The following is a 21156-nucleotide window of genomic DNA, read 5'->3' on the forward strand; positions in this document are numbered from 1 at the left end:
TCATCTCAAATTCTGAAAGGCAATAGGCTCATTTGACAGCTTGTTTAGCCTACAGATTCCCAGCCTCACCTCCGGGCCTTCTGATTCAGTAGAATTAAGCTGGTCCCAGGAATCTGTATGTCTAACAAATTCCCCCAAGTGATGTCTCTAAGTTTTCTTATTCAATAGGTGGGGAGAGGACAGAGGCTGCCATCTGCCCCAAAGTTAATGGCAGAACCAAATACCAACTCTCCAGTCCCACATGATTTGTAGAGGAAGCCCTCATGTGACGTTTTCTCTCAGGTGAGGCCTTGAATTCTTAACACTACAATTAGCTATCTCTGTGTTCACGGGGGGGCGAGGTGTTACATGCACTGCACGGCTGTTGAATATAGATTCCCATCCCCGACCTACTGAATCTGCAGAGTCCCGTAACCTGTTCGCTAACCCCACCGTCCATGCTGAGATTCTTTACCGGAATCACGCATGAGGACCCTGCTGCGGCGCGAGCAGCGAGGGCTCCGGCTCCGGCCAGAGGACTCGCTCTGAATCCGGATCGGACACTTGCCTGAGGCAAATGCCTTCACGTCTCTGAGTCTGTTTCTTCCTCTGCGGACAGAGGAGCCAAACCCTCTCTCACGGTCCAGGTGCGGAGTAAGCGATCCTCGAAGGAAAAAGGGCCTGGCCCTCTAACGGGTAAGCAGCTTTCTCTGCTTTAGACCCTTCTTTTCCGGGAGGCCCTGGACCACGTCCCGGAGGTCGCCCTGGAAGGGACCTCAGGGCGGTCCCCACTCTCGCAGCCCCGGGCACCCAGCGATGGGGCGGGAGGCCGCCCCCGCCGGCGGGGCCGGGCGCAGGGGTTCAAAGCCGCTCGTCCTACAGCAACCCCCGCCGCCCCCGGCCCGCTCCCCCGCCCGCCACCCGGGCAACCTTGAGAGCCGGGAACTGACCCCAGCAGCTCCAAACCACAGGCCGCGGCCTCAGGCGCTTCCTGTGACGTCACGCGCCGGCGCCGCCGCTTCCGGCGCCACCCCCCCGGAGTCCGGGCGGCTCCGTGTGCCCCGCGCCCGGAGGGCCGAATCGCCGGAAGTGCGGATGGTGGGGCTGGGGCTCGAGGGGGGCGCGCAGAGGGAGGGTGCGCGGGAGCCCTGCGAGGCGCCGGGATGTGGCGAGGGTGGGGGTGAAGACGTGTTTCCTCGGCCGGAGTTCCTCTGGCCAGGACCCTCCACAGCCCTGGCTAGAGGCGGCCGAGCGCCCGCTGCTGTGGTCTGTGCGGAAAGGGCGACTGCGTCCCAGCGGGGCTGGCGGAAGGGCGCGGGCGTTGGGGAGCCTGGTCGTGATGTGCTGAGCGAGAGGCTTTGAGGGTCTCCTGGAAGCCGTGGAGAGTGGCCACCGCCCTTGTGCTGCCTCCGCGGCCTGTGCACACCTCCCGCGCGGCACGCAGGGCAGGGCAGGGGACCACGCCTTACGGGAGAGGAGAGACCTGGGTTTCAGTCGGTACACCATCACTTGCTAGGTGTACCGTCTGGGTCAGGTAGCCCGCTTCTTCATAAAATGCGCACAGCTTCTGTTGGGAGTATCAAATAAGGATATGTATTTAGCGAATTTAGCACGGTGCCTGGAACGCAGTAAAAACTCAGTAAATGTTAAGAGTGTAGTCTCTTCAACCCATCTGAGTTCTTGAGAAACGTCTTTAAAGTGGCCATATTACATCGTGTACCTTACAGTGCGAAAATAGCAAAAGTAGCCCTAAATTAACTATATCTTGTGCAAGTTATTCTGTGAAGGTCTTTAAAGCAAACTTTGTATTATATAGTGCTCACCTGCAGGAAGCTCAGACCCCATCAACAACCCTGTATTGTTGCTACTATCAAGTCTAATCTCACAACATCCGTTATTCTTTTGTTATACTTTGTAACATTGAAGGGAAAATGATTTATCCTTGAACTGAAAAAAGTGGTAAGGCCAGACTATAATTTTTATCTCTCCGCTCCACCCCCCCCACCACCCCCCATCAACTAATAATTTGTCAGTGTCTGCTTCTGGCTCAGGAACCTTGTCTGTATCTCCAGTGGATGTCATTTCTTTCTTTCCAATGATTATGGTTTCGGAACGGGAACAAAGAAGGCCTGGATTGTCCTCCAAGTAGAACATTTCTTAAAAGTCAATCCATGGTCTGCTTGCACCCAAAATAACTGCATCACCTTTAACAGTTTTAACAAAACCACTTGTATTTTTACCAAGTGCCCAAGGTAATTCTGATGCACAGAATGTCTGAAAACCTCTAGGAGGCATGTAGGGTGACAAATTGTTCTGGTTTTTCTGGGACTGAGGGGTTTCCTGGGATGCAGGACTTTGAAGTGCTAAAGCTGAAACAGCCCTGGGCAAACAGATGATTGGTCACCCTGGATACATGTGAGTATATAGTTTTTGAAAGATTTTTTTTTTTTTTAAGAATGAGAATTTTTCTTTGTATTTAATTTATTATTTTTGTCTGCGTTGGGTCTTCATTGCTGTGTGCGGACTTTCTCTAGTTGTGGGGAGTCTCTTTCCTGGCCGTGCTCAGGCTTCTCATTGTGGTGGCTTCTCTTGTTGCGGAGCAGGGGCTCTAGGCACGCAGGCTTCAGTAGTTGTGGTACATGGATTCAGTAGTTGTGGCTCACAGGCTCTAGCTTGCAGGCTCAGTAGTTGTGGCCCATGAGCTTAGTTGCTCCATGGCAAGTGGGGTCCTCCCAGACCAGGGATCAAACCCGTGTCCCCTGCATTGGCAGGCGGATTCTTAACCACGGCGCCACCAGGGAAGTCCTTGAAAGATGTTCTCAATGGGTGTTGGCATCCTGGGTTTCCTCCTTTCTGTTTGTAGTGTTTGTGGTTTTGTTAGGGGGTGGTAGTGGAGACCATGGGAGAGACAGTACATGTGGGGTGCGTTGCCAGTCACCAGCCCATTGATTCTCAGCCCCCACCCCATCCTTCTCTGCCCTGCTAGCAAAACTGGAACGTTTTTTCTCTCTTGCCGTTTGGCCCGGTGTTAAGCTTCATCAGTAGAGGACGCTGGAGGGACATTGGAGTGAGAAGGAGCTCTTTCCCCTGACTCCAGGGTGGCTGCGCTCAAGCTGGCTCTGCAGTGCACAGTGGCCTGCTGTGATTGGCACGTCCTTGTGCGCTGAATTAGTTGAGTTTACAGCCTTGTTAACATCTCTGAAGTTGACATCATCTGGGACAGTCCAGCACCTGAGTCCCGGCCTCGCTCTTTCCTCAAGGAACAAACAACATGAGCTTCAGCGCCCAGCCCACCTTCTCCAACTACTGGTCCCTGGGCTCTGTGCAGTCGACGGGCCACCGGGTCTGACCGGTCAGCAGCACAGCCAGCGTCTGTACAGGCTCCGGGGGCTCGGGCTCCCGGATCTCTGTGTCCTGCACCACCATCGTCCAGGGTGGCTGCGGGTCCGGGAAGCTGGGCTTCAGGATGGCCGGGGGTCTGGTGGGTGTAGGGGGCATCCAGGGTGAGAAGGAGACCATGAAAGACCTGAATGACCGCCTGGCCTCCTACCTGGAGAAGGGGAGGAGCCTGGAGGCTGATAATAGGAGACTGGAGAGCAAGATCCAGGAACAACTGGAGAAGAAGGGACCTCAGGTCAGAGACGGGAGGCATTAGTTGAAGACCATCGAGGACGTGAGGGTTCATATTTTTGCAAGTTCTGTGGACAATGCCCGCATCATTCTGCAAGGTTGATTAATGCCTGTCTTGCTGCTGATGACTTCAGAGTCAAGTATGAGACGGAGCTGGCCATGTGCCTGTCTGTGGAGAGTGACATCCACGGGCTCCGCAAGGTCAATGATGACACCAGTGTCACCGGCTGCAGCTGGAGACTGAGATCGAGGCTCTGAAGGAGGAGCTGCTCTTCATAAAGAAGAACCACGAGGAGGAAGTAAAGGGTCTACAAAACCAGATTGCCAGCTCTGGGTTGACCGTGGAGTTGGGTTCCCCCAAACCTCAGGACCTCAGCAAGATCATGACAGACATCCGGGCCCAGCATGACAAGCTGGCCCACAAGCACCGAGAGGAGCTGGGCAAGTACTGGTCTCAGCAGACTGGGGAGAGCACCGCAGTGGTCACCTCGCAGACCGCTGAGGTAGGAGCTGCTGAGACGACACCCACAGAGCTGAGACGCACCGTCCAGTCCCTGGAGGTTGACCTGGATTCCATGAGAAATCTGAAGGCCGGCTTGGAGAACAGCCTGAGGGAAGTGGAGGCCCGCAACCGCCAGGCAGATGGAGCAGTTCAACGGGGTCCTCCTCGCTCTGGAGTCAGAACTGGCCCAGACCTGGGCAGAGGGGCAACACCAGACCCAGGAGTACGAGGCCCTGCTGAACATCAAGGTCAAGCTGGAGGCTGAGATCCACAGCTACCGCCGCCTGCTGGAAGATGGGGAGAACTTCAGTCTTGGTGATGCTGTGGACGGCAGCAACTCCATGCAAACCATCCAGAAGACCACCACCCTAAGGCTCGTGGACGGCAAAGTGGTGTCTGAGACCTTGGACACCAAAGTTCTGAGGCGTTGAGTTAGCAGAAGCAGGGTGCCCTGGGGAGCAGGAGGCCAATACATGTTGAGACGTTATTGCATATCAAAAAAAAAAAAAAAAAAAGACATCATCTGGGAAGGAATGGGATCCCAAAACTTGAAATAGGGAACATCTGCTTGGAGCGAGGTGAAATTGACCATCTTGAACACCCAAGTGACCCTGAGCCTCCTTTGGCAGTGGAAGCAGCTCACCCTCCTGTGTCTGAGGAGACTGGCCATCCTTTGCTTGAAAACCCTGTGAAACCCTCACCTGGAGCAGATGACTTGAAAAGTAGAGCATAGGTCTGTCCTGATGGGTGGGAGAGCATCCAGATTTGTGCCTTCCTTTGTGTTCTGCCTCGACGTAGAGGTCGGTAGTGGCTGCCGCCTTTATCTGCTATTTGTGTATATTAGAGTTTTCTCCCCTCCGCCCCCCGCCCCCCACCCACCATCGGTAATACCCCGTTACGGTTAATCACTATTTTTTCTCCTTGTTCGAATCACTCTGTTTTCTGTCTCCTATTTAAGTCCTGACTGTTACAGTGGATTGTGATCGCAGGGATGGGAGCTGTGGGTAGCAAGTGGCTGGCTCCAGGGCGGGCCTGAAACTGTAAGTCGTGGGTTTGCCTCTGACTTTGGCCCTTATTAGCCCTGGCCCTTTACTCTTGCGCTAGCTTCTTGATCCTCTTCACTTGAGACAACCCTCCTGAAGTCCCAGAAGGTTTTCCGGGATCCGTCGTCTTGCCTCTACCCTGAAACCAGCGTTTCTCAGCATGTAGTTAGAAGACCATCTGCATCGGAGTCAGTAGGGGATGCTTGTTAATGTGAAGATTCCAGGCACCTCAATTAGATTCTGAGTTAGTAGGTCTGGGGCAGGGCAGTTTGCATTTTTAACAGTGCCTTGTTTCATTTTGCAAGAAGCTTCAAGAGTTCTCTTTACCTTTTCCCGTTGACTGCTTTATTCAGGTGGTTACTTTTCCACCCAACAGTTATCTCATCCTCTGCATGGTAAAACTGATAGATACTAAGTGCTGGTAGCTCTTAGAAATGATTCTGGGTGAGCCACATGCTGTAGCCTGTTTTCAGTTGCTGATTTTCACACCAGCCTCTTGCCAAACATTCAGTCACCCGCTGCTGAATTCCTGAGAAAATCCAATCCAAGGCAAATAACCGCCATCATGCAAATAGCTCTCAGTGAAGGTCTCATAGAGAAATTCCCAGCTCATGTCTCAACTGCCAAAGGCTTAGCGTTTCCTGGCTTGAGGGAGGAGGGTGTTTGCGTGGAGGTTTTCAAGGCCCTGCCAACTTTAAACAGTGGTGAGGGAGAAAGGATGCTTTCCCAGACTCCAGACAGGAACTCCTCCTGTTCAGTGCCCAGCATGATTGCAGGTGCTGCCAGAGATAAAATCTGCCAGTGAACCACAGTGTAAATGATGTGAGGTACAATTAACAGTATAATCGGGTGTCAGATTGTGGAGAGCAGACAAAAATCCAGGACAGGAGAGACCACTAGAGGTTATGGCCATCAGTGAAGGCCTTTATGCCAAACAGGGAGTTGTGTCAAGGTTTTAAAGTATGTAGCATGCAGATGGCTCAAAGATATTCTGATGGTTACATCACCCCTAAAAAGAGTAAGCTGCATTTATACGTCCTTGTTTCTAAATAGTAGCAAGTAGTATTGTTAACATTTCTATTCCTTCACATGCATGCCAAGTACTGCTCCAGTTACTTACATGGTACGCTGATGTAATTTTCAGAGCAACCTTATGATGTAGGTAACATTAGTTCCATTTACAAAGGAGAAAACTGAACCATCACGCTTCGTGATGCCACCACGCCACTACTGCACAAATGCATGGCGGAATGAGAGCCAGATTAGGAAAGGCGGGGCTATGCCTGGAATGATACACGGAGCCATTTCCCGGGACCTCATAGCTGGTTTCTTCCAGTGACTTCAACAGTGAAGGGTTGGTAGCGGTATAATCCAGCAGGCCCTGGGTTATAGGTTGTTTTAGGTTATGGCTGTATGTAGATGGTGTAGCAGATTCCTCTTTAGAGTTACCCAGTCCACAGAGCTGTGTGAACTGTATTATTTCAAGTGTATGAACTGTGTCTCAGCCTCACTACTCCCTTGGTGGGTAACGTCAGAAAAGTTACTAAAGCCCTCCCAGCCTTAGTTTCCTCATCTGTTGGATGGTGTGAAGATTCACTCATATATTCATTTAATCAACTAATAGGAGTACTGACTGTAACTAGTTAGCACTGCACGAGATGCTGGGGATAAAGTTGTGATCAAGACAGACCTGCTTCCTGCCCTTGTGGAGGTTATACTCTAGCAGGGGAGGTAGACATTTAAAAACAGATATTATAGTTGTATTTTATATGAGACAGTCATGGGGGACCTAACCTCGTGGAGTAATATCCCCATTATATGTTGAGGTGTAGGTTCGTTGGGAGTTCTGATTTGGATGTGATTCAGCTGGTGAGTTAGCAGCTGGTGGTTGGCTGGTCTAGACTACCTTTAGCTCCATGTGGTCTCTCATCCTTGAACAAGCTTACCAGGCATGTTCTAATAGTGGTATCAGGGTTGGTGTGTGCAAACACACACGAGACCTCTCCAGGCCTAGGCCTCGAAGTGGCCCAGAACCACGTCTTCATTTATTGGCCAAAGCGAGCTAGCCCAGGTTCAAGGAGCGGGGAAACAGACTTCACGTCTTGATTGGAGTTGTTGCAAAGTCACATTGCAAAGGGTGTGGATACTGGGAGGAGTAGCGTATTGAAGCCATTTTTGCAATCGTTCTACCATACTACGTGTTGGGGAGTACTGGAGACACAGAAAGTTCCTGTCGGAGTAGTGAGGGAAAGAGTTTTTTGAGGTGAGGTAGAAAGTCCGATCACGCAGGCCTTGAGAGGCATGATAAACATTAAATGTTAATTTATGTGTGGTATGAAGTATATGATTAACATTAAATACTCACTCGCCTTTCCTCCCTTACTTTCCATCTCACAGAATACTTTGAAACGGTTGTCCAGTCCATTTGTTTTAAGAAGGTGAAAGATGTATGTGATCTAAAGAGAAATCAGAGTATCGGTCCATTTGTTTTTAGTTGTGTCCTAAGGCAGGGATTGTTTTCTTTCAAGTGATTAGGATGCTGGTCAATAAAAGCTTATTACTGAATAAATTAAAAGTACCTGAAATTATTAAGTTAACGATTAGTGGACTAAGTCCCCTAATGCCTTAGGAATAAATTATCCACTTTGTAGAAGCAAATCCATTATACAGAGAAGCACAGAAGCTGAATTGATGTGCCTAAGTTGTCTTTTGCCCAGAAAGCACCAAAGACAACATGGCTGGTAGAGTATTCATCTGAGGCTCCACTTACAGCTTTTGCAGAGGTTGTGTAGTGTTTGGCAGCCACAATTGGCTTGTCCAGTTTTCAAATGCAGCCAACAACACCTGTACCAGGGTGCATGAGTGAACAAAACATAGTCTAGGTAAACGGAGCGTGTTAAAAGTGGCCTTATCGTTCATACTTCTAGTACCACTTGCTGGGCAGAAACCACATTTATAAGGTATGAGTCTGAAAGGATTATTCCAGGTCTTACACCCATTGTTCTCTCAGGGGTAGAACAGTGACTTTGCAGAGCTGAGCTAGTCAGTAGTACATTAAGTAGGAGAATCTGACTCCATGTAGTGAGGCACGTAGAGCTTCCATTTTTAGAAATTAGGTTGGAGATCCTGAGGGGTATCTGCTGTAAAACACCTACAAGTAAAAGATAAAATGCTTTTCAATAAATGAATTAGCCTCTGCAAAAAAGATTTCCTCTGAGACCAAGAATAATGTGGGAACAGGAGTCCAGAGAGGTAGACAGCTTGGGACAGGATGGAGACAAAGTTTGTGAAGGGGAGTTATAGCAGAGACCCTCTGCATAAAGCTGGGACCTAGGAAGTGGGGGTGGCGGTGGGGGTGTAGAAAAGAAATCTCACAGAGGCCAACAGCAAGAAAACTTTTTTTGTCTCGGCATTAACTTAGGGTAGGAAAAACTCTTCCCTGAGAATTCATGGCCACTAGCCTAACTTTACATAGGTTTAAAGGCTGAGTTAATACCATTCATACAATTCCCCGACCCCTCCCCAAAACCCAAGAACAACAAAAACCCAACAACTGCACAAGCTGAAAATTTTAATTTGGGGCAGGTGAAAATTACTAGTGTGACCATATCTGATGCAAACACAAATCCTGCCAGGAAAATTTACACTCAATAAGAATTTGAATAATTCCAATGTAGGTCTAATGAACATTAACACACACAAACACACACACACACACACACACAAATCATGAAAACTACAGGGAAAGGAAGCACCATTAGCAAAAGTCAGCAGAAACAATAGAAACATCTACAAAAATTATTGGATTATTGGAACTGTTAGATACACAACATAATGATGTTTAATATGTTGAAATCAAGGATTAAAAACATAAGTATAGTTTAAAAATAGCTTTGAATTTTTGATGGTTTTAAAAAGAACCAAATATAACAAAATTAAAAACTCAGTGAAGCCTCTATATCTGGGTGGGACATGGTAGTAGCAAGCAGTCAGTATTATAACAGAAAAAATAAACAAGTAAATTATGATTTGTTTTTCTTTGAAGACACTAGAGATTTTTGGATGCAAGGAGGACGAGCTTAACTAAAATTCTAAAGAAAGAACGCTTGCTAGGTGGGCTGGCTACGTTCTCCTCTAGGGACATTTTCCAAGCATGATAACTGAGAACTGGGATTGCCAAAGACAGTAGCAACTCTACAAGGGGAAAGAGAATCCAGACCTTTTGACAGCCATTGGGATGGCATGATGGGTTGGAATTTAGGAGAGTTCTCAAATGCATGACCAGTTTGCCCTGCAAGGCATTTGCTGAGTACTAGGGCAGCACAGGAGGATAGACGGCTGGGGTGGAAAGACAAGGTGAAACCTCTCATAGTCTTACTGTGCTTTAAAAACCAAGTTCTGAGAAAGAGGAGCCCACAATAAACACATGACACATTTCATTCTGCTGACATTGCAAACTATGGGACACTGAATTTAATTAAAGTGGCATCCTAACCCTAGCTCAGGTCAATACCTACTTCACTTGAAGTGATCAGTCCCCACCCTGTCTACCAGAGAGGAGGCAAGCCCTCCCTGGAGAAAAATAACATCGACTTCAATCTTGATGGTTCTTTTCTGTAGAATGTCTGGCATACAATTTTTAAAAATTATGGGACATGCGAGGAAGCAGAAAAATGCAATTGCTTATCAAGAGAAAAAACAAATAAGTAGATCCACAGACAATCCAAATATAGGCATAAGCAGACAAGGACTTTAAAAACAATGGCTAGAATATTTATAAAAATAGAGGAAACGGACAAAATATGAAAAAGGGAGTATTTCAATAGATGATTAGAAATTACATGAAAGAATCAAATGAACATTCCAAACATGAAATGAATGATGCCTGATATTACATGGATTTAACAGCAAAATTTTCACTTAATGTGGTAGGATCAGTGAACTTAAAAGATAGTCAACAGAAAAGATTGTAAATTTAGCTAACCTTAGCTAACCTAACACTCTTACTATATAACCCAGTAATCATGGTCCTTGGTATTTACCTTAAGTGAGTTGAAAACTTTTGTCCACATAAAACCCTGCACACAGGGATTTCCCTGATGGCGCAGTGGTTGGGTCTCTGTGATCCCAATGCACGGGGCCCTGCATTCGATCCCTGGTCTGGGAACTAGATCCCACATGCATGCCGCAACTGAGAATTCTCCAGCCGCAGCTAAGAAGTTCACACACCACAACTAAGGAGCCCATGTGCTGCAACCAAGGAGTCTGACTGCCACAACTAAGACCCGGTGCAACCAAATTAATTAATTTAAAAAAAAAAACCCTGCACACAAATGTTTACAGCAGCTTTGTTCATAATTGTCCAAATGAGAAGCAACCAAGATGCCCTTCGAGAGGTGAATGGATAAGCAAACTGTGGTACATCTGTACAATGGAATAGTATTCAGCAAAAAAAGAACAGAGCTCTCAAGTCTTTAAAAGGTGTGGAGGAAACTTAAGTGCATATTAAGTAAAAAAAAAAAAAAAAAAAGCCAGTCTGGGACTTCCCTGGTGGCACATGGTTAAGAATCCACCTTGCAATGCAGGGGACACAGGTTCAAGCCCTAGTCCAGGAAGATCCCACATGCCACAGAGCAACTAAGCCCATGTGCCACAACTACTGAGCCTGTGTGCTGCAACTACTGAAGCCTGCACACCTAGCGCCTGTGCTCGGCCCGCAACAAGAGAAGCCACTGCAGTGAGAAGCCAGAGCCCCACAAAGAAGAGTAGCCCCTGCTCTCCGCAACTAGAGAAAGCTCGCACACAGCAACAAAGACCCAATGCAGCCAAAAATAAATAAAATAAAAAATACACCAAAGGCATAAATTTGTTAAAAAAAAAAAAAAAAAAAGCCAGTCTGAAAAGGCTATGTACTGTATGATTCCAACTACAGAATTCTGGAAAAGGCAGAACTATAGACAACAAAAAGCTCACTGATGCCAGAGGTTTGGAGGTGGGGGGAAAGGTAGGGATGAATAAGTGGAGCATGGGGTTTTTAGGGAAGTGAAACTATTTATGATACTGTAACGGTGGTTACATCACACATTTTTCTGTAAACACGAAACTGCTTTCTAAAATATACAGTCTATTAAATTTAAAAAGTGACAATCAATAGAAGATATCCAAACCGAAGCACAGAGAAAAAAATGGAAAACTCACTGGAGGCTTCTGGCAGTTTGGCTAACTAATATGACTAGATTTTGACTAAATTAGAACAAACATGCTGAGTGGCCACAGAATCCCTATGAATGCGTTAGCAGTTGTCTGTATGGCTCCTCTGTTCTCTGCAGAAATTCTGAATGTTCTCTGTGTTGTTCTGTCATATATTTATTAGCTTATACTGAATCCCCAACTAGAAGAAATGTAAAAAAGAATATTTATGCAAACTCTTTAAAAATGAATTTGTAACTACTCTACATTTTAATGCAAGGCTGGACTCACAAGAAACAAAAATGATATCTCTAAGGGCAGAAAACAAACCAAACCAAAAGAGAAAAAAAGTGTAAGAAACTGAAATCAGAGCTTGAAGCAGGGAGCAATAAGAAATCAGTGAGGAAAATGCCCAAATCAGCATTAGGAAGAGGAGAGTCACTCTTGGAATCACTACAAGGTGAGAGAACTAAGCCTGCGACTCCTGCAACATCAGGTACCTCAAAAGAGTGGTGCCTCATTGGTGGAGGGCCTGTGCTGCTGTCAGAAAGAAACACAACATTTATCTCTGCAGAACATCCCAATTTAGCCCTCAGGATTCATCTCCAGCTTAAAATCAACCAAATAGGACTTCAAAATAAAAATATCAAACACAGAAGAAAACAAACATCCAAGTAAGAGCAGAAACATAAACAATAGATTGACTCCTAAGAATTTCAGATAGAAGAATCACCAGAAATGTAAAATATCAATGTATGAAATACTTTCATTAATTTTTAAAACTGAACTGTTAAAATGAGCACGCACTAAGAAACTGTGAATGACCAGGCAAATTTAAACAAGAACTAAAAACTTTTTAAAATGAGAAATGAAGGGAGTTCCCTGGTGGCGCAGTGGTTAAGAATCCACCTGCCAGTGCAGGGGACCTGGGTTCGAGCCCTGGGCTGGGAAGATCCTACATGCCGCGGAGCAACTAAGCCCGTGCACCACAACTACTGAGTCTGTGCTTTAGAGCCTGTGAGCGGCAATTTTTGAGTCCATGTGCTGCAACTACTGAAGCCCACACACCTAGAGCCCATGCTCCACAACGAGAGAAGCCACTGCACTCAGAAACCCGAGCACCGCAACAAAGTGTAGCCCCCACTCGCCGCAACTCTAGAAAGCCCGTGCACAGCAATGAAGACCCAATGCAGACAATAAATAAAAATTAATTCATTAAAAAAATAAAATCAAATGAAAAATGTAACTGGAATTAAAATAGCAGTGAATAACTTTAACAGCAGATAAAATGCATGAAGAAAGAATTACAGAACTGGAATGTAGATGCAAAGAAATTATACAGCATGCAGCTCAGGGAGACAAGTAAGGAAAATATGAAAGGGGTTAAGAGACAGAAGAAAGATGTGACAAATAATGAGAAATTCAGATGGAGACAATGAGGATTCTTCAGAAAGACAAAAGTCATGAATTCTTAGATACAGGAAGCATAACATAAACCAAGCAGGATAAATTTTCAAAATTCCACACTTAGATACATTGTCATAATACTGATGAACACCAAGTCAAATGGTGTCTTTAAATTGGCCAGAGATATATCACCTACAGAAGAATGCCATACTGACACTTCTGAACACTAACAATGAAAGCCAAAAGTCAGTGGAATGATCAGGTATTTCATAAGATTTAAAGTGCCATCAATTCTAAGTCATACCATAACTTTAAATATACCAACAAAGGGGAAAAAATAGTGCCAATTAAACTATGACATGCACCAGAAGGAAGGTCTGAGATGCAAGAGAGGTGTGCAAAGTGATAAACATGTAACTTACTTTATGCCAACATGTTTGTATAAAATAATGAAAACATAATTTATAGTTTAAAAAAAACAAATTAAAATCCTGGTCCATGAAAATGTGTAAGTCGGGACAGGGTTGACCAGAATAATAATGTTCTAAAGACCATGTATTATTAAAGAAGGGTAACTTAGGATTCCAGACAACTTTAAATTGTATTGCGTATGCAACTGAAAATGTTCAGGAGTAAAGACAAGGAAAATATAGAGTGTAAAACTTCGAAACTAGTACAGGGGAGAAATGGGAGTTTAAAAAAAAATTGAGCCAATCAAAAAGTGAGAAAAAAGAAGCATAAAAGAAACAAATAGCACAAAATAGCATGATAGAAAGAAGTCTTCATGTTTTAAGAATCATAATAAATGTAAATGGAATAAAGTTGCCTGTAAAAAAAAAAAAGCAGAGGCTACCAAATTAAAAAACAATGCCCCTCCCCAGTCCAGGTTTATTTGGCTTATGAGACATAACTGTAGAAAGATAAAAGGGAAAAGAATTGAAAAAGATATACTACTACTCATGTGGGTCTACTTCTGGACTCTGTGTTTCACTGACCATTTTGTCTATTTTTTTGGCCAGTACTACACTGTCTTGATTACTGTAGATTTATAGTGTGTCTTAAAGTTGATTAGTATCAGTTTTTGAACATTGTTCTCTTTTAATATTGTGTTGGCTTTCTGTGTCTTTTCCTTCTCCATATAAATGTTAGAATCAGTTTGTTGATATTCAGAAAATAAATTTCTGGGATTTTGAAAAAAAAGAAAAAGAAAGAAAGGAAGAAAAGAAAGGAAGAAAGAAAAAGATATACTACTAAATACTAACCAAAACAAAGCAAAGGTAGCTAAGTTGATATAACAGAAAACAGATTTTAAGGCAAAAAGCATTAGCAATAAGGATGTCAGTACATGACAGAAAAACATTCAACTCACTAGGAAGACAATTCTAAACTTTATTTGCCTAAAAAGACAGCCTTAAAATGTATAAAGTAAAAATTGATAAAATAGGGGAATTTGACAAATTCATCCTTACGGTGAGAGGATTCAAAACACTTCTCTCAATTATTGACAGGTCAGGCAGACAAAAGTAAAGAGATGGAAGATCTGAATACAATTAACAAATGACTTAAAGGACATGTATTGAAAAGTAACAATTAGAAAATAAACATTCTTCTTAAGCACATATGGCCCATTTTAAAAATTGGTTATACCTAGACATAAAATAAGTCTCAAAAAACTAAGAAAAGGTAATAATAAAAAGGTTACATTTGTATTAGTTTCCTATGGCTGCTGTAACAAAATGAGTGGCTTAAAATAAGAATATCCTCTCACAGTTCAAGAGGCCAGAAGTCCAAATTCAGTTACTAGTCCAAATAAGAATGCTGGCTGGGCCCTGCACCCCCCAGAACTCTAGGGGAGAAGCCAGTCCTGACAGCTGTTGGTGGCTGATGGCATTCCTTGGCTTGTGGCTGTATTACTCCAGTCTCTGCCTCTGTGGACACACTGCTTTCTCCTCTTCTGGCTGTAATCTTTCTCTGCTTCACTCTTATTAAGAATATTGTGATTCCATTTAGGGCCCATCTGGATAACCTAAGAAAATCTCATCTCAAGATCCCTAACTTAATCACATCTGCAAAGGCCCTTTTTCCATATAAGGTAACATTTACAGGCATAGGGATTAGGACTTGCTATCTTTGGGGACCATTATTTATCATATTTATATTATTTCATATATATATATATATACATACGCATATATGTGCATATGTATACATACACCTTATACTATGCTGGATTCTGAGCACTTAAAAATATTAATTTATGCTCACAACAATCTATGATAGGAGCTATTATTCCCATTTTTCAGAAGGCAAAACTAAGGTGGAGAAAGGTTATAACCTGCCCAAGCTATGTCATATTCACATGTTCTTTGACTACATGCAATTATTTAGAAATCAATAATGAAAGATTTAACTTTTTTACTTTGAAATAACTTCAGGTTTACAGGAAATCTGCTAAACAGCACAAAGAATTCCCATATACCCTTCACCTAGATTCTTCAAATGTTAACATATTAACACATTTGCCTTATCATTTACTGTATACATTTTTTTCTGAACATTTTGAGAGTAAGTTGCATATATAATGTCTCATAATCCCTAAGTACTCCAGTGTGTATTTCCTAGAAAACAAGAACTTTTTCTTAAGTACCACAGTACAATGATCAAACTCAGGAAATTAACACTCATGCAATGCTATTATCTAATATATAGACTTCATTCAAATCTCACAAATTGTCTCAAAATTGTCCTTCATAGCAAAAAAAAAAAAAAAAAAAAAAAAAGTTTTTTTTTTCTCAACCAGGATCCAGTGCAAGATCATGTGTTTTGCATTACTTGTCACATTTCTTTAGTCTTCTTTAATCTGAAATTTTTGACAAGTATAAACTGCTTATTTTATAGAATATCCTTCAATTTAGCTTTTTAAAAATATTCCTTCTTGATTCCATTCCCCTTATATTATACATTTTTGCCAGGAATACCACATAAGTGATGTTGTATCTTCAGTCCATCATATCAGAATGTAATATAAAATTGTCTTATTAATGGTGACAAGTTTTTTTTTAAGGAAATACATTTACAACAACTTAAATTTGTGCTTTTACAAACATTTCTAAAAATTAATAGGTCATAGAAATCATAGTGTGATTTTTTTAACACTAGCACTGAAGAGGGCATTTGTGTATATACATATTTATGCAAACACACACAAACTGTGAGATGGGATAAAGGAATAAAGGATAGACTTAGAGCCTTAGATGTTTATATAAGAGTAAAAAAAACTGAACATGAATAAATTGTTTGATTTATGAAAGAAGAAAAATAATAGAATAAATCTCCAGAAAGCAGAGCATAAAAAGGCACAGAGGATCAACAAAGCTAAAAGTTGGTTCTTTAAAAACTAATAAAATAGACAAACTTCTGGCAAAATGGTCAAGGAAAAGAAAGTGAGAAGACACAAACAATACAGGGAAAGGAAACAGGTACATATCTAGGTTTAAAAAATAAGAAAGATCCTCAAGTTACTTTATGCTAATAAATTTGGGGGAAAAATGAGCACACATTTAGAAAAAACTTTTTTTCAGAATTGACTCAAGAAAAAATAGAAACCCTGAGTAGTCTTATTACCTTTAAAGCAATATAATAGTTAAAAATCTTGCCACAGATAAATACTAGGGCCAGACTGTTTCATAAACTTTCAAAGAAAAGTCTGTCCCAATCTTTTACAGACTCTTCTAGAGCATAGTAAAATAGGTAGCACTCCCCAGCTCATTTAATGAAGTTATAATCTTGATATGAAAAGCTGGCAAGTATGAGAAAGACTGCAAGCCCATTTCTTAAATATAGATGCAGAAATCCCAACTAAAATACCAGCAAACTGAATCCCACAGTAAATGTAGTGAAATAAGATCAAGAATGTAAAGGTGACTTAATAATAGAAAGTCATAACTACACTAAAGCAAGAGCTCTGAAATCTCCCACTCACCTAGTATGTGCTTCAATATGTATGCACTCCTAGCTATTCTTGGAACATAGCAGGCATGCTTTCTCCTTGGGCTCTTTGCACAGGCTGGTCTGCCTGAAATGCTCTTCCCCTAGAGCCAAAAGGCTCGCTCAGGATGGTTGCAATGCCACCTCTCTCTGGGTCTGCCCTGAGTACCTTACTTCACGTCACCAGCCTCCCACCCCTACCCGGACAAACACTCATTCCCCGGCTTCGGTACCCTGCTTCATTTTCCCCCACAGCATATAACACTTCCACTACCTTACTGTTCCTTCTGTTTATTACCTGCCCCTCATTTGCTCCCTCCCCAGGCTCCCCCTGCCCCACCTCCTCCCCGTTCAGTGTAAGCTCAACTGGAGTTAAGAATTTTTTGTCTGCTTTGTTCACTGTAGTTTCTCCAGCATCCAGAAGCGTACATGGACATGGGTGGCATGCAGTGAATACACACAACAGTTTGTCTAGAAACTTTTGTGAAAAGGAAGACAAGCTGGCTTTTTATCCTTTTAGGATTACTGTCTGTAGTACCCGTTTTGTTTTCTTTTCAGTGACACAGGTAAAGGAGAGTGGACAAAGCTGTAAGATACTATTCATCACATTAAAATGTTTTTCACTATTAAGCTTGTGTTCATGATAGACAAGTGTTCCATTTCTAGATGTTTCCACGTGAATCACAATAGAATTACGTTTTCACAAGGAAATTTTAATTCTGTCCATGTTTATGTTTTGCATCGACTAACCTAAATATGTTAATCTAAAAGTATCAGAATGACACAAAGTAGTGAGTCCTTAAAATTTTAATTAATTAGTTTCCAATATATTAAAAAAAAAAGCTTTGATCATTTGTTTTGATACTGGTAAACCACAGAGCAAAGTAGCAGAGTCCAGGACCACCAAAATCTCAGGTAATTTTTGGTATCAATGGGCTTCAGAAATTATAGTACTCATAAAGTATTATTATAATGATACATCTCCTCTTTCACACTGAATCAGCGCCATTTGTATTGGCATTGGCATTGATGTTCACTCCCTATAAAGTTCACTTTTATTGTATTTCAATGCAATAAATATCAAGTGAGAACTTCAAATTCATCTCTTTAGAGCAGGACCACATTTGAGGAAATGGAGACCAATAATATCATCTTCATTCCCAGTGCATGTGGGCCTGACATAAAGACAGATCAAAACGGCCCCCATCACTCTGTGTGCAGGGCAGTTCCTCTCCTGGCCTCCCTCCCCCATGCCATCATTCTGAAAGGACAATGAAAGAACAATAAATTAAAATCCAGCTTTCTATGTTGTGAGGTGAGCTGATTCTACATTAATAATCAATACTGTCTTCTACTCTAGTCTGAGTTCAAACCTTTTCTATCACACATCAGACTATAAAGTCAAGTCAATATAAAGTTAAGTCTAAAAATTATGCTTCACTATTTTGAAGGGCTTGAGAACATTGGTTTCTCTTTTAGTATAATTTTTCTTTCATGTGCCTGGAAACAGATTTTTTTGTTTTTTTTTGAAACAGATTTTTATGCCATCATCTTCAACCCTGAGTGTCAAATACAAGAAGATACTTGCAAAGTTGAAGCAGTCAAAGCCATAGCTCAGTTTTGAGATTGCTAAGGGATTCCCTAGCCAGATTACAACTAATTTCTAGGCGATAAAAGGAGAAGCATTTTGTATACTTGCAAACCAATCCCTCAGCCTCTCTGCCAACTCTCCACCAAAAACCACCACCACAACAATCAACCAACAAATGTGTGAAAGCAAATAACATATTGCCCAGGTCACTGTGATTTCACCATTTCTACAACAAAATGAGAGAGAGAAAGGCACTGTGTTTTTCATAAAGCTAAATTTATTCAAATTAAATGACTACCCTTTACTCTGAGATTATCTTCTTCCTGTTTTGGGGGTGCTAAAATGTCTTTTCTTGTATATAATGATGCCAATAGCAGATGGTAATTTGGGTTTTTCTGTTTTTGTTTTATGTCCTTAGCTGGCAAGTTTACAAGCTAGAAACACTTAAATACCCCAATTAAAAAAAATTTTTTTTTCTTTTTTTGCAAATATCCTGGTGCTGAAAACTCAAGAGCCTGGGAACCATAGCTGAGGTAAAGACCTACCTTCTGTGTTGCATGTTTCACAACATGGAATTAATTTCTCAGCAAGTTCTCCACACAAGTTATGTAGCAGGAAAAAAGTCTTAATTTATATTAAACCAGTGCAAAAATGGCCTTAATTTCAAGCACCAAAGAAATATATTTTCAATCAACACCATGGTTATATCATCTTTTATTAAAACTAATTGTATCAATATCTATAGGGTGCCTATTTAAAACTGCAGTGCCACTCTAACATCATGTGAGCAGTACTGGTGCAGAGCAGACACAAAGAAGCCGGCGTCCAAGCAGCCCACCTTCCCGGGTCAGGGTTTTAGTGGCACTGGAGGGGCTGCCCATCCATGTACATTCTGGCCCATTTACCTTTATAAATCACACCATATAGCATTTGGTATTTACATACGTTTAAACTGAGAAGACATGTATTAGAGAAAAGCATATTTTAGTGGGCAACATGTGTCAAAAGTAACTCCATATTTCATCATTACTTTTACATCATTGGCTACCCTTGAGAAAGGTAAGTTCTACATAAATGTACAAACCAGGACATGCTTTTAGAAAACCTTACAGAGTGCTATTCAAATTGCAGTGTGTCCTCCCATAAGTAAAGCAATTAATCCCCACACCCTCAACGTGTTAAAAACAAAAAAGGGTAGCTGGCCATTCCTTTTAAAAGTATGTTTCAGAGAAAATACAAGCATAATCATCACTGGCATTCTGGACCAGATGAAACTCGAGCCTTGTGTCGCATTCTATCGTTCAGCGATTTGCTATAATCATGTCCCTTCCTAGTAGCGGTTCTTGCTAATGTTAGTTCTGTATCCATTTGATATGAGCATTTATGTTAAAACTTCAAAATAACTCCTGGGAGCATGCGAATCTATATCAGGAACTCCTGAAAGCAACTTCTGCTTTCCTCCCAATTAAGACGACCTTTAGCTTCTTTGGTAGCTGTTCGCTAACATGACAACTGAAGACTTGGAGACGGTGAGTGCCTTGTAGCCAACATGCTTAGGCTGGAGCATCTGGCCAAGTTACTCAGCGCAGTTGCCAATGCTTAGTTCTTCTTCCTTTTCTTCAGGTAGAGAGTCCGGGTGGAGCTGACTACATTCATGGTTACTTTAAAATACAGCCAGGAAGGCAGGATTGAGAATACTGAGGCCTAGGGAGAGAAATGAGAGATATACAATTAAGGCCTACAATTTGAACTCATTTGATACACATGATCTTACATTTTACTATATTGTTGTTTTATTTATATGTAGGTTTTTAAAAAGATTTTATTTATTTATTTGGCTGAGTTGGGTCTTCATTGCTGCGCACGGGCTCTCTCTAGTTGAGACCATGGGCTACTCTTAGCTGTGGTGCCCAGGCTTCTCATTGCGGCAGCTTCTCTTATTGCAGAACAAGGGCTCTAGGCCTGTGAGCTTCAGTAGTTGTGGCACATGGGCTCAGTAGTTGTGGCTCACAGACTCTGGAGCGCAGGCTCAATAGTTGCAGCGCATGGGCTTAACTGCTCCACGGCATGTGGGATCTTCCCAGAGCAGGGATGGAACCCGTGTCCCCTGCATTGGCAGGCAGATTCTTAACCACTGCGCCACCAGGGAAGTCCCTATTTATAGGTAGATGTTAAGAGTTCTTGGGTGTACAGTTGCCTTGATGGTAAGTCTAGACAATGTATATATGCTAATATATCACATGCTGTTCTGTGACTCAATGGGAAAGAAAACTCCAAACCAAAGTACTGATTTGGGACTTAAAAATCTACATACCATAAGAGAATGGATCAGGTATCCGTTGGTTCGGGATTGCACGCCTACGGTTTTAATGGCAGACTTCACAAACGTCTCTGAAGAGGGCTTATCCAAAGTTGGCTTTCGAATTTTAGCCAGTTTTGTAGCTACGTAGAAGGGCAGGACACTCTAGAATGGCAACATAAAACACACACACACAAAACAAACAAACAAACATGCCATTGATTAGGAAGGCCACAAACTCAGAATTCACAGTGATGCTTGACTGCTCTTAATGGCAGAAACATTCTTTAGAGATAGAGAAGAAAAGAGAAGCAGCTATCTAAAGCTACCTTGACAGAACAAATGACGGCATAAAACAAGTTGTAAAAAAAAAAAAAACTATCAATACGACAGAGTTTGAGACTAGAGAAAGTATTAAGAATAAGCAGAAACACTCCTTTTTGAGTCTTTAAAAAGAAGGCATTAAACAAATCTAGAGAGCAGAGACTTGGGGCAGGATGCTCTCTACTCTGACTAAACAACGTAGTTA

At 42.5% G+C, this 21156-nt stretch overlaps 2 protein-coding genes and 1 pseudogene across 8 annotated transcripts in view; 1 reads left to right on the forward strand and 2 right to left on the reverse strand.

Moving 5' to 3' along the window:
* The window catches only part of ALKBH3 (alkB homolog 3, alpha-ketoglutarate dependent dioxygenase), a 35835-nt gene extending 34832 nt beyond the window's left edge, over positions 1-1003 (reverse strand). For 2 of the 6 annotated variants that reach the window (XM_057749750.1, XM_057749745.1), the window contains exon 1: positions 548-967. The gene's annotated coding sequence lies outside the window, so the exon portion shown is untranslated. Of the gene's footprint in view, positions 1-454 lie in introns of all 6 variants that reach the window. The other 4 variants (XR_009055539.1, XM_057749747.1, XM_057749746.1 and 1 more) reach the window with 4 other exon arrangements.
* A 2213-nt stretch (positions 1004-3216) lies between these two features.
* LOC130861622 (keratin, type I cytoskeletal 18-like) lies at positions 3217-4587 on the forward strand (annotated as a pseudogene).
* Positions 4588-19026: 14439 nt separating this feature from the next.
* The window catches only part of HSD17B12 (hydroxysteroid 17-beta dehydrogenase 12), a 155903-nt gene continuing 153773 nt past the window's right edge, over positions 19027-21156 (reverse strand). For both annotated transcript variants that reach the window (XM_057747479.1, XM_057747478.1), the window contains 2 exons: positions 20643-20792; positions 19027-20032 (listed from right to left, as the gene is read on the reverse strand). In XM_057747479.1, coding sequence (XP_057603462.1) covers positions 19928-20032; positions 20643-20792 — 255 coding nt within the window. In that variant the 3' untranslated portion in view covers positions 19027-19927. The remainder of the gene's footprint in view (positions 20033-20642; positions 20793-21156) is intronic.

Source organism: Hippopotamus amphibius, chromosome 9 (genome assembly GCF_030028045.1).
Source record: "Hippopotamus amphibius kiboko isolate mHipAmp2 chromosome 9, mHipAmp2.hap2, whole genome shotgun sequence".
Classification (NCBI taxonomy): domain Eukaryota; kingdom Metazoa; phylum Chordata; class Mammalia; order Artiodactyla; family Hippopotamidae; genus Hippopotamus; species Hippopotamus amphibius.